The sequence below is a fragment of the Thalassophryne amazonica genome, chromosome 18 (genome assembly GCF_902500255.1).
Source record: "Thalassophryne amazonica chromosome 18, fThaAma1.1, whole genome shotgun sequence".
In the NCBI taxonomy this organism is placed as follows: domain Eukaryota; kingdom Metazoa; phylum Chordata; class Actinopteri; order Batrachoidiformes; family Batrachoididae; genus Thalassophryne; species Thalassophryne amazonica.
This window is the reverse complement of record NC_047120.1, coordinates 238,940-257,189: the sequence shown is the minus strand read 5'-3', so window position 1 is coordinate 257,189 and position 18,250 is coordinate 238,940. Positions and strand designations below refer to the sequence as shown.

Genomic DNA, 18,250 nt, shown 5'->3' with positions numbered 1-18,250 from the left:
GAAGCGGTGGGGAGGCTGGAGCTGATACCACCAGGCATAGGGTATGAAGTGGTCTTCACCCTGGACAGGACACCCGTCTGTCACAGGACCGCACACTCTGACAGATGGACACATTCACACCTTCGAAAAAGTAAACAAACGTAAAGTTTAAAGTTTACAATTCGTCACACCTGCATGTCTTTTTATGTGGGAGGAAGACCAAACCCCTGGATGGAACTCACGCAAACACGGGGAGTACATGCAAACTCCACAAAGAAAGGTCCCAGGTGGGATGTGATCCCATGACCTTCTTGCTGTGTGGCAACAGTGCTAACCACTGAGCCACCGTGCTCAGTTTAAAAAGGAAAGTTCAAGTTAAGCTGAAATTTCACCAATAACCTTTGGTAAATAACAATGTAACTTCATAATAAGGGCTTGTGGCATGAGAACATGTACAGATTCTGGCCACCACAGGGTAGAAAATGAAGTACCTTGAAATATGTAATGTAATATACCATTTTAAAGGGTACTGTCTGGAGTATTAACCTGTGAAGTTTCAGAGCTTAACACATGCTCAGTGTGGAAACACAGTTGAATCAACAATCAGAGCACCTTGTCATTGGCAAAAAAGCATTATTTAAGATTCTTGGACCATACTTTGACTAGTCTACTTCCTTAAAACTAATACTCTTCCAATGGCATGTCCGTATTTATGGTGCAGTACCTGATACACAAATGTAACGCACACCAAAGGATGCGACCGATCCGATCCAGTATCTGTATCAGCTTCTGATACAGCGTAATTCAACTATCAGTAAATACAGATACAACCTGTGATGTTTTATGTCTGCTTTGTTTGTTTCTGATCATGAGGAGGGGAGGGGGGAGGTTTCTGAAGCTGAGCTGTTTCAGAGAGCTCTCTTCTGCAGTGTTCTTAGCCGCAGGTTGCGGCAAATTTCCGCCCGGCTATCGGGTTCAAATTGTCTGTGCCTCCGAGCACGGATTTTCTAAAATATGAATTGAATTGTTGCTGAAAATGTGTGCTGAAAAGTCAGCTGCTTCAGCGCCCCGAGTCTGTGAAACATTCTGAAAATGGCAGCTCAGAGCTCAGCTGAGGAGGACAGTCGAACAGAGATTCTGTCCATTGAAAGGGAAAAAATTCCATCAAAATCCTTCCGTATTAATCCAGAGTTTTAAGCGTGAGCGTTGTTGATGATCACTCACTCATCTTCAGCCGCTTATCCGGGATCGGGTCACGGGCGCAACAGTTCTAGCAGGGAACCCCAGACTTCTCTTTCCCGGGCCACATTGACCACCTCTGACTGGTGGATTCCGATGCACTCTCAGTGTGGAGATAAAATCTCCAAGATGGGCATGCCTGGAACACCTCCCAAGGGATGCTCCTAGGGGGCATCCTTTCCAGATGTCCGAACCACCTCAGCTGGCTCCTTTCAATGTAAAGGAGCAGCAGCTCTACTCTGAGCTCCCCACGGATGACCCAGCTTCTCACCTCATCTCAAAGGGAGACACCAGCCACCTTCCTAAGGAAGCCCATTTCAACCACTTGCATCCGCGATCTAATTATTTCAGTGTGACCCAACCCTCATGACCATAGGTGAGAGTAGATATGTAGATTGACCAGTAGATTGAGAGCTTCACCTTTTGGCTCAGCTCCCTTTTCCTCACAACAGTCCAGTCGAGTGAATGCAATACCACCCCTGCTGTGCTGATTCACTGGCCAGTCTCATGCTCTGTTGTCCCCTCACTCGTGAAAAAGACCCTGAGGTACTTAAATTCCTTCAGTTTGGGCAAGACCACATTCCCTACCCGGATTTAGAGGTCCTGATCCTCATCCCAGCCGGTTCCCACTCGGCTATTGAACCAATCCAGGGAGTGTTGGAGGTAACAGGCTGATGAATCCAACAGGACCACAGCATCTGCAGTGAATAGATGCTGAGCCCACAAAACTGGAAACCCTCCTCTCCCCTTCGACTACATCTCGATATCCTGTCCATGAAAATCACAAACAAGATTGGTGACAAGACATAGCCCTGGCAAGGCCAACCCCCACTGTAAACGAGTCCGACTTCCTCCCGAGCACCTGAACACAGCTCTCACTTTGTGAGTACAGAGATGGGTTGGACCTGAGAAGGGACCCCCCCCCCCCCCCCCCCACTCCATACTCTCACAGCACCTCCCACAGAATCTCCCAGACTACCCGATCAGACGCCTTCTCCAAGTCTGCAGAACACATGTGGACTGGATGAGCATACTCCCGGGCATACTCCCCCCAGGATCCCTGTGAGAGTGAAGAGCTTGTCTGTTGTTCCACAACCACGATGGAAACCGCATTGTTGATCTTTAATCAGAGGTTCGACTATCGGCCAAACCCTCCTTTTACTTTGGAGGCTGAGTAGTGTGATGCCCCTGTAATTGGAACACACTCTCTAGTCCCCTTTTTTTAAATATGGGGACCACCACCCCAGTTTGCCACTCCTCAGACACTGTCCCAGACCTCAACGCAGTGTTGAAGAGATGTGTCATCCAAGACAGTCCCTCCATACCCAAAGCCTTCAGCATTTTTTGGACAGATCTCATCAACCCCTGAGGCCTTGCCGCTGCAGAGTTGTTTGACTACCTCAGTGACTTCCATCAGGGAAATTGATAATAATCCTCCATCAGCTTCCAGCTCTGCCTCTACCATACATTGTCCTTGACACCCCCACTTGCCCCCTTCTCAACCGGGATTCTTTCCATCCTCTCCCATCACCATCACTGCTGAGGATGTGAGAAGAGAATTTAGTTACCTGTGTTCAGGAAAGGCTGCGGGTCCTGACGGCCTTTGGCTATTCTCTTGTCCCCCCCCCCCCCCCCCCTCCACTCGGAGGACAAGGTGGACCTGCACATTGACCTGGCAAAATACATTCTCCGTCCTCCTGCGTTTTGGCTCCGATGGACAGATGTCATCATATTTCCATGGCACGGCATTTAAAGGAAGGATTTTCTCGGTTTACAGTCACATATGAATGCTTTTGGAGCTGGATTTGAGCAGAATGCCATTTAATGAAAGCAAGTCATCGTATTTCCTCAATGATCGTGTATCGCCCTCACAACGAGCATGTCAAAGAACTCCCATCACACATACTCAGAGGGAGGGAGAGGGACAGAGAGAGAGTTGGGGGGACAAGACAGAGAGAAAGAGAGAGCCCTCCAGATTAAAAAAAAAAAGCAATTAAAAACAACACTGTGTGCTCCGCTCCTGCAGTATTGTGCTCTGAAAAAAACAAAACAAAAACATTAAATGCATAAGTCCAGGAAGTTTGAACAGGAGTCCTGATGTATGTTGCACCATGCCCAGGCTAGCAACAGCTCCGCCACTTCCAGAAGTGGCTGTTCCTCTCCGATCATCTCTGCTATTTTGGTGTGCTCCCATGGCAGATTATGTGTGTGGCCCATCAACCCCCCCCCCCCCCCCCTTTCTCTCATGAATGTCTTATGTGAGGAGTCTGAGCAGTGACACCAGTGACTCATCTGAGAGAAATCTGGGAGGAGCCTTGTCACCTCACCAGAATACAAACACAATGCCCTGTGAGTTATGCGAGGGAGGAGCGCCACCCAGCAAAATCAAGCAATTTGTCTCGCAGTTGCCTTTGGCAGGATGAGATCAGATCCTTACTTTGATGAGGGGAGGTTGGACCAGCTGTCTGTCTCGTTAGTTCTCATTCAGGACCTGAGAGTGTTCTGTGACATAGTTGACCAGACAAAGTGCAGCTCTCAGCAGACTGCTCTCGGCTGTGATTGTTCGTGGCACATTTGTACAGTTTTTTTTTTTTTTTTTTTTTACACACAACATGACGATGATCAAACTTTAACAAGTATCAAACATTTCTTCATCTGGACTGAACCTCTGAGTTGTGTAAAAGCATCATCTGGGTCCAGATCAAGAATGTAAAAAAAAAAAATCTAAACCAAGGAGGCTTAATGTGTTATTCCACAGTATCAGTTCCATCAGTGCAGTAACTTCATGGTGACAGTGCTGCTGGTTTGTCTTCACTCTGACAAATGTTGTTCTTCATATTATTTGCTTCCTTGCAGACATGTTGCAGCAGTTGGTGATTAAAGAAGAAATGCTCCCTGAACAGCAGGAGTTGAGTCTGAGTGTCGACCAGAAGGACATTAAACAGGAACAAGATGAAGTCTGGACAAATAACGAGAGACAGCAGCTTCACTGGCTGGACACTGAGAAGACCAAGTTCCGTTTTGCTCGTGTCCCTGTGAAGACTGAAAATGATGATGAAATACCACAGTCATCACAGGTTCTTCAAAACTCAGGTATGAATTGATCAAAACTCTGTGAAACATCTGTTAGTTGGAGCAGGTGTTCCACTGCTATGAAACTATTTACTTACACTGAATATGGAAAAGGAATTCTCCCGACCACATACAGGAAAAATCAACCCAGGATGCATTGCGTCAACATTTGAGGCCTCATGTACAAAGACTTGTGTGGATTTTCTACTGAAACATGTGCACTCCAAAACCAAGAAACTGGCATAATCACAAAAATATCCAGATGTATCAAAGTGTGTGTACGCATGAATCCAAGCATGTTTCCTTTTCACGCCCCTAAAAATGTGCAAATGCATGTAAATTGTGCCTGGTAGCTGGGAATCCCCTGTCCGTCAGATCAGTCAACATGAACACAGAAAAGAAAGTACACAGAGTGGAACTACAGATGACACACAGGGATAGTTTATTTTGGTACAATGTCAAATGAAACAAACGCGAACCGGTAAAAATTTTGTGGGAGCGCGTGTGTGTGTGAGTTCAAAGCAGCGCACACACTGAAGTATTAAAAAAAAATGAGGTACGCCTACTGACAATGTGACATTCACAACATTACACTTGTTTTTTGACAAATACTGAACACAAGGAGACAATCGGGGGCCTGTTAATCGTCTGGGGTCCGAGGGCATGTTTTGGGCAGTTCACTCACCTGGCATAAATGTTTTATTATTGCTGTTAAAAGCTCACCCTGCATCCCACAATCAAGTGGTATGTCTCTTTTTTTTTTTTGGACATCCTGTACTTTGAGAATATATATACTGTAGTGGTGTTTTATAAGTGTAATAAAGCTTTTCAATCAGAAATAAATGAAAAAATAACGCAGAAAATAATTTTCACACACATTTATTCAAAACACACAGCAAACTATAATAAACTATTTTGATACTTTATCTAAAAATGCTCATAATTGGGTGAAACCTGATGGAAATCTCTTTGTGGTGTGTCAGTGATGTATGTATGTGCAAAATAAAATAAAACCTGACTCCAGGTATGTTTTTGATGAGAATATAACATCATAACTTTGTTACAAGGAAGGTCAAACGTTGATGTTACGTGATAAAGGCCTTTTAATAATAACTCACTTAAAGAAATAATGGCAAAACTCACATGTAAGTAAAAAACAAAAAAGATAATAAATTAGTAAAATAATCATGAGTTGCAGCCCTAGTTTGTTTTATGACTGAGCATTTTACCGATTAAATGTGAATAAGCCAGTTTTGAGTTTGTCACTGAGCATGAATTTTCAAAATGGGTGACAGTGTTACGTTGTGCACAGCAGAACAATGTTGTCAATTGCTTTAGGCCCAAATTATGTATTTTATTGATTGTATAGCCAGCGACACACCCTTTTGGCGCATTTACTGGAATCGAACCGATCAAAATACTACAGAAGACAAAGAATTTTTTCTTGACAGTTTGAAGTGAGTTGTATTTGTTTTAGAGGGCTTCATACCCATTAAAATTCACCAGAATACTCAAATTCATATTTTAGAAATGACTCTGTCCTGATAACAACATTAAAGGCAATTACATATTTTGGCGAAATTACAAGTTGAAATGACCATTAAATAAAATTCATCATGATTCATGAGGTTTATGTCACAGAAATCCTACTTTACAATCACACTGCAGTCATTGTTAAATTATTTCCTGTTGCATTTATAATAAACATTTGTATTTATGTACAGTGTCTGTTTTTCTGGTTGAAATGATATATAAATAATCTACCAGACTTAAAAAAAAGTACAAATTTCCATGTTATTTTGTCTAAAAATAAATGTCCGAGGTTCCTTATGTTAAACAAAAAATTATCTATTCTTAAATAACAGGTGGTTTTAATTTACAGATGAAAGGTTTCTAAAGAACCATTTATTGATTTATTTAGCTATTTTAATTACAAGTGTTCTAAACTTTTTTTAAACAGTAATCAGAAATTTTGAGGTAAACAAACAACAGCAAAAAACATTTCCAAGGATTTTTCTTCAGAAAACTGCTCCATAAATGAGCAGTCCTGTGACTCGTATAACAATTTTTTTTTTTTAGAGTGAGAGAAATGCTGAATAAATGCAGTGTGTAACTAAAAAAAAAAGCGTTTGAATAATTGTGATTTCAATATTTACCTAAATAATCGTGATACTGATTTTTTCCATAATCGAGCAGCCCTAAGCTGAGGCTAGCTGCCGTATTTCTGAAATTCTTTCATCCATCAATTTTCGGGGCTCTCTTGCGCCAAAGAAGCGGTGGGGAGGCTGGAGCTGATACCACCAGGCATAGGGTGTGAAGTGGTCTTCACCCTGGACAGGACACCCGTCTGTCACAGGACCGCACACTCTGACAGACGGACACATTCACACCTTCGAAAAAGTAAACAAACGTAAAGTTTAAAGTTTACAATTCGTCACACCTGCATGTCTTTTTATGTGGGAGGAAGACCAAACCCCTGGATGGAACTCACGCAAACACGGGGAGTACATGCAAACTCCACAAAGAAAGGTCCCAGGTGGGATGTGATCCCATGACCTTCTTGCTGTGTGGCAACAGTACTAACCACTGAGCCACCGTGCTCAGTTTAAAAAGGAAAGTTCAAGTTAAGCTGAAATTTCACCAATAACCTTTGGTAAATAACAATGTAACTTCATAATAAGGGCTTGTGGCATGAGAACATGTACAGATTCTGGCCACCACAGGGTAGAAAATGAAGTACCTTGAAATATGTAATGTAATATACCATTTTAAAGGGTACTGTCTGGAGTATTAACCTGTGAAGTTTCAGAGCTTAACACATGCTCAGTGTGGAAACACAGTTGAATCAACAATCAGAGCACCTTGTCATTGGCAAAAAAGCATTATTTAAGATTCTTGGACCATACTTTGACTAGTCTACTTCCTTAAAACTAATACTCTTCCAATGGCATGTCCGTATTTATGGTGCAGTACCTGATACACAAATGTAACGCACACCAAAGGATGCGACCGATCCGATCCAGTATCTGTATCAGCTTCTGATACAGCGTAATTCAACTATCAGTAAATAAAGATACAACCTGTGATGTTTTATGTCTGCTTTGTTTGTTTCTGATCATGAGGAGGGGAGGGGGGACGTTTCTGAAGCTGAGCTGTTTCAGAGAGCTCTCTTCTGCAGTGTTCTTAGCCGCAGGTTGCGGCAAATTTCCGCCCGGCTATCGGGTTCAAATTGTCTGTGCCTCCGAGCACGGATTTTCTAAAATATGAATTGAATTGTTGCTGAAAATGTGTGCTGAAAAGTCAGCTGCTTCAGCGCCCCGAGGCTGTGAAACATTCTGAAATGGTAGCTCAGAGTTCAGCTGAGGAGGACAGTCGAACAGAGATTCTGTCCATTGAAAGGGAAAAAATTCCATCAAAATCCTTCCGTATTAATCCAGAGTTTTAAGCGTGAGCGTTGTTGATGATCACTCACTCATCTTCCGGGATGACCACCAGCTTCTGATGACCACCAGAGCCTTCAGCATTTTTTGGACAGATCTCATCAACCCCGAGGCCTTGCCGCTGCAGAGTTGTTTGACTACCTCAGTGACTTCCATCAGGGAAATTGATGATAATCCTCCATCAGCTTCCAGCTCTGCCTCTACCATACATTGTCCTTGACACCCCCACTTGCCCCCTTCTCAACCGGGACTCTTTCCATCCTCTCCCATCACCATCACTGCTGAGGATGTGAGAAGAGAATTTAGTTACCTGTGTTCAGGAAAGGCTGCGGGTCCTGACGGCCTCAGCCCCAGAGTGCTGTGTGGGATTTTCCTGCATCATCTTCTATGCTGTAGTGTGCTGGGGCAGCAGGCTGAAGGCAGCTGACATGAACAGACTCAACAAGCTCATCAGGAGAGCTGGCTCTGTGTTGGTGATTGAGCTGGAATCTGTGAATGAGATGTCAGAGAGGAGGATGCTGAGGAAGTTCCTCAGGATCCTGGACAGCACCTCCCATCCCCTGTATGCCACACGGACTTCTTGTCAGAGCACCTTCGGCCATAGACTAAGACCACCGAGGTGCACCACAGAACACTGCAGTAGGTCTTTCCTACCTGTGGCAATCAGACTGTGTAATTCCTCCCCTTCTGCAGGATGAATTATGAATGATTTATTCAGAGTTATGTGCAATATTGTCAAGCATCCTGTGCAATATATCTTCCAGACATTTCACATAAATTTGTTGTAATTATTGTATATCAAAAAAAATATTGTTTCTAGGGCTGCAGCTATCGATTATTTTAGTATTTGAGTATTCTATTGATTATTCTGGTGATTAATCTCATTGTCTCATTTCATTGTTACGCAGATGATACCCAGCTTTATCTATCCATGAAGCCAGAGGACACACACCAATTAGCTAAACTGCAGGATTGTCTTACAGACATAAAGACATGGATGACCTCTAATTTCCTTCTTTTAAACTCAGATAAAACTGAAGTTATTGTACTTGGCCCCACAAATCTTAGAAACATGGTGTCTAACCAGATCCAGGGCTCTCCCTACTCAGCAATGGCACAGTGTCACTGCGCCAAAGTCTTGACATTTTTCTGAAATGGTGATGGGATGTGTCTTTCTGTTTTGTTTTATTGACCATGTTTAAGGTTTTTTTATGTTGCTGAACTGGGTCCCTGCGTGATTTATATATATTTTTAATCCCTCTTTCTCTGCGTTTCAGCAGATGCATTTCAGCTGGAGGTTGAACATGCAAGCCTCAACGTCAGTTTATTTTATTTTATTTTATTAAAGTTACAGTGTTTGTGAAGCGTTGTGTGTTGCCCCAAAAAGCGAGTCTGAGCAAAACACAGACGACAGAGTGGACTTCTGCTGAGAGGATCTTCTTTCAGAAACTGTTTGTCAGTGTGGCTGTGAACAGAGCTGTAGCTGTGTGAGGGGCTCCCCTCAGACCGGGCAGAGAGACGGCCACCGGGCGAATAGTCACTCCCCACGTAGAGCGGACCGTGTGTATTTTAAAAATAGACAAACACACTGCTTCACTTTGCAGTAGGTCTGTTTCAGATTATCAATGTGGACTCTTTCTCTTAAAAGACTATTTTTTTTACTCTGTGTGTTGCGTTGGAAAGGTGTAGCTATCGTTGCTAATTTGTTGAGCTGTTATGCTCTCGTCGCCTTCTTTTTTTTTTTTCTTCTGGGGACGTTACAGTGCCACACACTGGCCTGGCATATGTACTACAATGTTAAACGAAGCTTCGAGGCACAGAATTTGCCTCGAGCATTTTTTGTAATCGAATTATTCGAGTTACTCGACGAATCCTTTGTCAGATCCCGCTTTTTAGATACACGGCACACGCTCACCCTCCGATGAGTGTGTTTGTGTAAAAACCAGCTCTCCATCTCTGGGATCTGACCTTCGTGTCTCCACCGGTATTACCCGACAGGGCTGCACAAAGGCTGTTCAAGCTGGTGGCAAGGAGATTCATCTAGCTGCTCACTGCCTCCATCCGGACGTCCACCCCGCTGAAGCTGATCTCGCACCCCGGTCGAATAGCCTTCTCAGGAACCAGGATACGAACTGGCCACGCCCGGTAACGGCAGCTCTCCTCTTATGGATCAGGGCTCTTGGAATGTTGCTAGATTTTGAATTTAGTGACTCGTACAGCGAGTCCCCAGGATGTGTTATTTTCATTAAAAAACCAGACTAACCTTTTAGAGCCTTTTTGATGTTGTACACCCAATAAACTTTAACTTTTACACCTTAAGAAGCATCAATAATCCAATGTCCGAGCCTTAACACTTTAACTGCATGCTTGGAAATTTATTGCAGGTTTTGCAAGTGCCAATAAAATAATCAACATAGATTATATGGTGATAATTTCACAATAGTAATTCAAATATAATTAGAATAATGATTGGCAGAGATTTTTGTTTTTAATTCAATAATTCTGACTGATCTTACTTTGACTGGGACTGGATTGACTTCTTAACAATTTTTTCTAGGAGTGAGGGAAGGAGGTTTTTGAGGTTAGGGTCCCCAGCTCGATGAACTTGATTTCCTCTTCATCAGCTATTAATCGTTAGCTGACCACGATCCTTGTGTGATGTTGTAATCCTTCAGGAAGTTAATCCACATAAGAATTTATTCCGTCTTCAATCAACCAAAAGTTGATCTAATCCATTCTGGTATGCGGTGATGTTCCTTGAGAGAGAAATCGTTGAACATTCCCCACTCAGACTTAAGGCCAGTGGTTATTCTCCATTGTTCTGCTACTCCGTGACTGGACGGCCTGAGTGGGAGTTGAAATCTCTCTCAAATGATCTTTTATGGCTCCAGTCCTCTCACTCCACGATTCCAGTTGCTGCTCACAAGATGGTCAAGTCTTGTGATCACCTCGTAGCAGGGGAGTAGGGGCAACAGCACCTCTCCCTGGAAGAATAACCCCGTTTACTGGTATTTCAACAGGTTATATATGTTCTTGACTCCAGTCGTCCTCAGATGATCTTGGTTACCATGGGGACGCTGTTGACTCAAAACCTCCTCCCTTCTCCTTCTGATTACTGGAAATCCCTGCAGCCCCTACCAGTAACTTATTTCTCAAGTTCCTCTTTTCTGTTAACACTTCAGCTTTTCTGAGAATTCATTCTTTTAAATCATTTCTTCAAAATCACATCAATCATATTCAGTCATTTCATTACAACTCTCTTTCACATAAAAACAATTCATATGATCATATACAAACATTTTCATTCCTTATTATTCATTTAATTTTTACCAACATCTTAATCATTTGATCAGTTGTTTAACATCATCTTTTCCTGCCCACTTGCAGCATCTTCTTCACTTCCTCTTTTTCTCTGACTCTGCACTCTTTATGAAAAACAACTCATAATATCATTCATTTCACTTATTCGTAAAATACATTTTCTAATCAACTCTTAATTTTAACACATTAATACTTCATTTGATCATACTTGTCATGTTAGAATCATTCTTAGACATATTCCCTCGTCTTCACCACCGAGTTCATTCCGTGGGCCTCCCCATTTGCAATGGAAAAGTCTGGTATGACCTCACTTACTTCTGGAAGGTACCAAAAACTGTGCAGTTTAATCCAACAGCATGTATATTAATTCCATGGCAAGTATTATATTCCAAGATGAAAACAAGCTGAAAGCAAGCTTAAAGTCATCTTTCCTAACACCTTTCAGCCCTAATTGTTTCTTGTTTTTGTACTCTGGCAAAATAATTTCATTCCGGATAAATAAAGTTGATTTTATCGTAAATGCTGTGTTGAAATTTCCTTGCTTTGTTACAAAAGCACTTGGGAACATTTTGGAAGAAAATGTTAAATTTAATTGGGAGCTAACAAATTTGTCCTCATCTCTATGGCTGTGTTTGAGAAAAACTGTGCATAGTGTTTGTTATAAATCATTTTAAATCACAAATGTGTTATCGACCCTACAATGTTTGAGTGTTCACTCAAAACACATTTTTATTGTTTGACTTGTACGCCATTGTGTTGTTTTACATCCACATGCAAATACACAAAGCTGGTGATGTCCAAATACTTAAGAACCCAACTACACTTCCCAAGTTACCACAGCTTTAATGAGCAAATGCACTACAAAGTGTTTTTTTTTTTTAACAAGTGTCTTAATGTATAAAACACATTGGTGATGTTGTACTTTGCATATCAGACATTAATGATAATATAATAATTAATGATTATTAATGATAATAATTCCACCTGACGATGATAATTAATATTATTATCATCGTCAGGTGGAATTGATAAATGGTAAGGGTCCTATCTCACTGGGTGTGACTGGTGGAGAGCAGTTGGAGACACGACTTAGTGACCAAACACGTGAACGAGTGACAATGTCACCGTTGGTATCTCAGTGAAGTGGCCATGAGCAGCTGAAAAAAATGACACGTTTGCACACAGTGTTCAGCTGTTATTATCCATGTGAACAGACTGTGTAAATTCCCCTGATTGTATCCAGTAAGGACAAGATAAAATCAGTTAAATAGTAAAATAATAATAAAAAAATAATGGTAATAATATTAATAAAGCCTACAGCACACTCACTGGCATGCAGAATGATGTCCCTGTTGACTATATAATCCCCCGCTGATATGATCCCTTTTGTTTTTGGCTGCTAGATCTGCACACAGTGCTCATCCACGAGCTGGAACAGCATCTTCTCTGTTATGCAGCGATGTCCCGCAGTGTTTCAGGGGTGTGCATCCTTTAATTTGATTTATGCATCAGTGACATTGTAAATCCCTTTGGCTATTCTCTTGTACCCCCCCCCCCCCACTCGGTGTCTCCTCAGCAGATCCAAGGTGGACCTGCACATTGACCTGGCAAAATACATTCTCCGTCCTCCTGCGTTTTGGCTCCGATGGACAGATGTCATCACATTTCCATGGCACGGCATTTAAAGGAAGGATTTTCTCGGTTTACAGTCACATATGAATGCTTTTGGAGCTGGATTTGAGCAGAGTTCCATTTAATGAAAGCAAGTCATCGTATTTCCTCAATGATCGTGTATCGTCCTCACAATGAGCACGTCAAAGAACTCCCATCACACATACTCAGAGGGAGGGAGAGGGACAGAGAGAGAGTTGGGGGGACAAGACAGAGAGAAAGAGAGAGCCCTCCAGATTAAAAAAAAAAAAGCAATTAAAAACAACAACACTGTGTGCTCCACTCTTGCAGTATTGTGCTCTGAAAAAAAAAAAAAAAACATTAAATGCATAAGTCCAGGAAGTTTGAACAGGAGTCCTGATGTATGTTGCACCATCCCCAGGCTAGCAACAGCTCCGCCACTTCCAGAAGTGGCTGTTCCTCTCCGATCATCTCTGCTATTTTGGTGTGCTCCAATGGCAGATTATGTGTGTGGCCCATCACCCCCCCCCCCCCCCCTTTCTCTCATGAATGTCTTATGTGAGGAGTCTGAGCAGTGACACCAGTGACTCATCTGAGAGAAATCTGGGAGGAACCTTGTCACCTCACCAGAATACAAACACAATGCCCTGTGAGTTATGTGAGGGAGGAGCGCCACCCAGCAAAATCAAGCAATTTGTCTTGCAGTTGCCTTTGGCAGGATGAGATCAGATCCGTACTTTGATGAGGGGGGGTTGGACCAGCTGTCTGTCTCGTTGGTTCTCATTCAGGACCCGAGAGTGTTCTGTGACATAGCTGACCAGACAAAGTGCAGCTCTCAGCAGACTGCACTCAGCTGTGATTGTTCGTGGCACATTTGTACAGTTTTTATTTTTACAAACAACATGACGATGATCAAACTTTAACAAGTATCAAACATTTCTTCATCTGGACTGAACCTCTGAGTTGTGTAAAAGCATCATCTGGGTCCAGATCAAGAATGTAAAAAAAAAAATCTAAACCAAGGAGGCTTAATGTGTTATTCTACAGTATCAGTTCCATCAGTGTAGTAACTTCATGGTGACAGTGCTGCTGGTTTGTCTTCACTCTGACAAATGTTGTTCTTCATATTAATTGCTTCCTTGCAGACATGTTGCAGCAGTTGGTGATTAAAGACGAAATGCTCCCTGAACAGCAGGAGTTGAATCTGAGTGTCGACCAGAAGGACATTAAACAGGAACAAGATGAAGTCTGGACAAATAACGAGGGACAGCAGCTTCACTGGCTGGACACTGAGAAGACCAAGTTCTGTTTTGCTTGTGTTCCTGTGAAGACTGAAAATGATGATGAAATACCACAGTCATCACAGGTTCTTCAAAACTCAGGTATGAATTGATCAAAACTCTGTGAAACATCTGTTAGTTGGAGCAGGTGTTCCACTGCTATGAAACTATTTAATTACTCTGAATATGGAAAACGAATTCTCCCGACCACATATAGGAAAAATCAACCCAAGATGCATTGCGTCAACATTTGAGGCCTCATGTACAAAGACTTGAGTGGATTTTCTACTGAAACGTGCACTCCAATACCCAGAAACTGGCATAATCACAAAAATATCCAGATGTATCAAAGTGTGCGTACGCATGAATTCAAGCACATTCCCTTTTCACACCTAAAAATGTGCAAATGTATGTAAATTGGCCCTGGGAGCTGGGAATCCCCTGTCCGTCAGATCAGTCAACATGAACACAGAAAAGAGAGTACACAGAGTGGAGCTACAAATGACACGTAGGGATAGTTTATTTTGGTACAATGTCAAATGAAACAAACGCGAACCGGTAAAAAATGTTTGTGGGAGCGCGTGTGTGTGTGAGTTCAAAGTAGCACACATTGAAGTATTAAAAAAAAATGAGGTACGCCGACTAACAATGTGACATTCACAACATTACACTTGTTTTTTGACAAATACTGAACACAAGGAGACAATCTGGCCTGTTAACCCTCTGGGGTCCGAGGGCATTTTTTGGGCAGTTCACTCGCCTGGCTTAAATGTTTTATTATTGCTGTTAAAAGCTCACCCTGCATCCCACAATCAAAGTGGTATATCTCTTTTTTTTTTTTTCAGGACATCCTGTACTTTGAGAATATATATGCTGTAGTGGTGTTTTATAAGTGTAATAAAGGTTTACAATCAGAAATAAATTAAAAAATAACGCAGAAAATAATTTTCACACACATTTATTCAAAACACACAGCAAACTATAATAAACAACTATTTTGATACTTTATCTAAAAATGCTCATAATTGGGTGAAACCTGATGGAAATCTCTTTGTGGTGTGTCGGTGATTGTACGTGATAAAGGCCTTTTAATAATAACTCACTTAAAGAAATAATAGCAAAACTCACATGTAAGTAAAAAACAAAATAGATAATAAATTACTAAAATAATCATGAGTTGCAGCCCTAGTCTGTTGTACGAGTGAGCATTTTACCGATTAAATGTGAATAAGCCAGTTTTGAGTTTGTCAGTGAGCATGCGTTTTCAAAATGGGTGACAGTGTTACTTTGTGCACAGCAGAACAATGTTGTCAATTGCTTTAGGCCCAAATTATGTATTTTATTGATTGTACAGCCAGCGACACTGCACCCTTTTGGCGCATTTACTGGAATTGAACCGATCAAAATACTACAGAAGACAAAGAATTTTTTCTTGACAGTTTGAAGTGAGGTGTATTTGTTTTAGAGGGCTTCATACCCATTAAAATTCACCAGAATACACAAATTTTAACTTGCTCTTTTAAAATTTTTTTTGTAGGAGCATCCCCAAACCCCCCATAATCAATAATGTGTTTTTACTTCACAGTTTGAAGTGACTTTGTTTCAGAGGGCTTCATACCCATTAAAATTCACCTGAATATACAAAATTTGACTTGCTCTTTTAAAAATGTTCTGGGGGAGCATCCCCAGACCCCCCCAGAATCAAGACTACATGCCGCCCCCCACCACCCTTTTATGTCTCTTTATGTTCAGGTTTTGCATTCTTTTTATGCTTTGTCGCTCTCTTCTTAGAGGCTATTTAGAATAGATTTGTATAATGTGTTATTTATTGAGGGAAAAAGTGTGTTTTGTTTCTCTGTTTGTATAATATTTCACCTGTTCTCTTTTTGTAACACTAAAAATCAGCTAAAGCTAAATATATTAATCCTTAGTAGTACAGTAGTAAGATTTCTTAAATCTACAGCCAGTCAACAATTTCAAACAACATTTTCATTCTCTGTGGCCCAAAATTACTAAAGTTTGATGAAATTTATTTCAGAAGCATTTTGGCTGTAGACCAGTGAAATCAGGCCTTGTGTGGTTACTCTGAGTTCAATATAAATTTACTCTTCATTTAAACCCAAATTATCATCATTTTAACTGATATGTTTGATTTTAATTCAGTTTTGCTTTTCTTTCAAATTAAGTGCTTTACTCAAATTATAGTCTTAATTCCAAATTCTGGCCTCACAGTTTCTTTGAAAGAAAACTTAGATTTTACACACAACATATGTCCTTCTAAACATCTGTTAACTGTTATCAGTAATACACAACATGATTATCTTCTGGCATTTGCATATCATCATAGCAGGTTTGTTATGAGCACATTATTGGTCTTTGGTAAAAAAAAAAAAATTACATTACAAAGTGATCCTCTAACCTTCTTGCTGTGAGGCGTCAGTGCTAACCACTAATCCACTGCGTCGCCCACTGTTCTAAATCATATCAATTTGTTTCTTTGCAGACATGCAGCAGTTGTTGCTGATTAAAGAAGAAATTCTCCCTGAACAGCAGGAGGGGAATCTGAGTTTTGACCAGGAGGACATTAAAGAGGAACAAGAGAATCTCTGCATCAGTCAGCAGGAGCAGCAGCTGGAGGAGGCCATCAGTAAGTTCACTTTCACTGCTGTGTCTGTGAAGACTGGAAATGAGGAGGAACAAACCCAATGATTTACTGGGTTTCTCATTGCAACCGTACAAACATGACTTCAATGTGTGGAAACACCTTTAGATTTTTTTTTTCCCAATATATTTTTATGTCCATAAATTGTCTCTTCCACACCCCCTCACAGCTGTCTCAGCAGTTTTGGAGACCAGGTTCTAGAGTTTCAAACCACAGGCTTGAGAGTTATCAGAGGATCATCAAAGTGATGAGAGTGCAGAGGCTGAGCCTGTAGCCAGCAGCTCATCTGTGCACAGACTTTATCAAACGCTGCTCCTCTTGTGGCCCCGCGGCCAGAACCACTCGAGCATCTGACCAAGGTGACTGTGTCATACCACGTAGACGCTCCACCTTTGGCCAGATGGCCTTATCTGTCAAGGGTGGTCATTTTTAGAACACCATACCATCCACTGTTAGGGAATGTCCTACTTTTAGTACTTTAAAAAACACCTGAAGGGATGGTTGATGTCCACCCAAACCTGCCATCATAGTCAGTAGAACCTTGGACATTGTGTAAAGGGCTGGGAATGGGAATGTGATGCAATCTGTGTTATAGCAGCATTGCTGAGTGTACTGCTGTTTAATATGATTTTATGTGGGACTTTTTTTAATGATTTATAACGTGTTTTTTGTTACATTATTTTAGGAATTTTTCTGTACCATCTGGCAGGGGGGCTGACAATGAAAATCAGCCGATGGCTGCAATTGTGTACATTTACGTTCTTATTTTTATTTCTTATTAAAACAAAACATTCATTCATGTACATTGTTCTTCTGACCAAATAAAACTGAATCGAACACTGACAGCAGAAGCTGATGGAGAGGACGATGGAGGACCACAACCAGCCAGAAACTCAGGTCCAAACAGTCATTTAGAACCAGATGTCAGTGGCAGGAGTTCAGACAGTTCTGGAACTGAGACTGATGACAGTGATGACTGGAAACAGACCAGAAAACTTCATTCAGCTTGTAACTGTCAGCCTTTGGGCCTGTCGGTACGTTGCAACTGCCTCCAGAGCCCTCAGAGGTAACATATCCCGGAAGGACTCCTCCTTCACTTGAACGGCTTCCCTGACCACAGGTGTCCACCACGGTGTTCGAGGATTGCCACCCCCTGAGGCACCTAAGACCTTCAGACCACAGCTCCCTGCTGCAGCTTCAGCAGTGGAAGCTTTGAACATTGCCCATTCTGGTTCAATGCCCCCAACCTCCACAGGGATGCTAGAAAAGCTCTGTCGGACAGTGGGCTCCTCCAGACGTTCGGAGTTCAACCCGCACTATCTTTTTGGGCTTACCAGGTCTGTCCAAAGTCCTCCCCCACCTTCTGATCCAATTCACCACCAGATGGTGAACAGTTGACAGCTCTGCCCCTCTCTTCACCTGAATGTCCTGAACATGCAGGCTCAGAACAGATGAGACGATCACAAAATTGATCATTGATCTTCGGCCTAGAGTGCTCTGGTACCATGTACACTCATGAGCATCTTTATGTTCAAACATTGTGTTTGTTATGGACAGTCCATGATGAGCACAGATGTCAATTCACAAACGACCGTTCGGGTTTAGATTGGGGAGGCCGTTCCTCC

The 18,250-nt window shown here is 41.9% G+C and overlaps 1 protein-coding gene across 1 annotated transcript in view; it reads left to right on the top strand.

The window, feature by feature from the left end:
* Positions 1-18,250, top strand: part of LOC117531541 (bromodomain-containing protein DDB_G0280777-like) — a 483,227-nt gene that overhangs the window by 397,902 nt on the left and 67,075 nt on the right. Inside the window, exons 4-5 of the mRNA XM_034194661.1 lie at positions 4,075-4,311; positions 13,829-14,065. Of these exons, the coding sequence (XP_034050552.1) occupies positions 4,075-4,311; positions 13,829-14,065 (474 nt within the window). The remainder of the gene's footprint in view (positions 1-4,074; positions 4,312-13,828; positions 14,066-18,250) is intronic.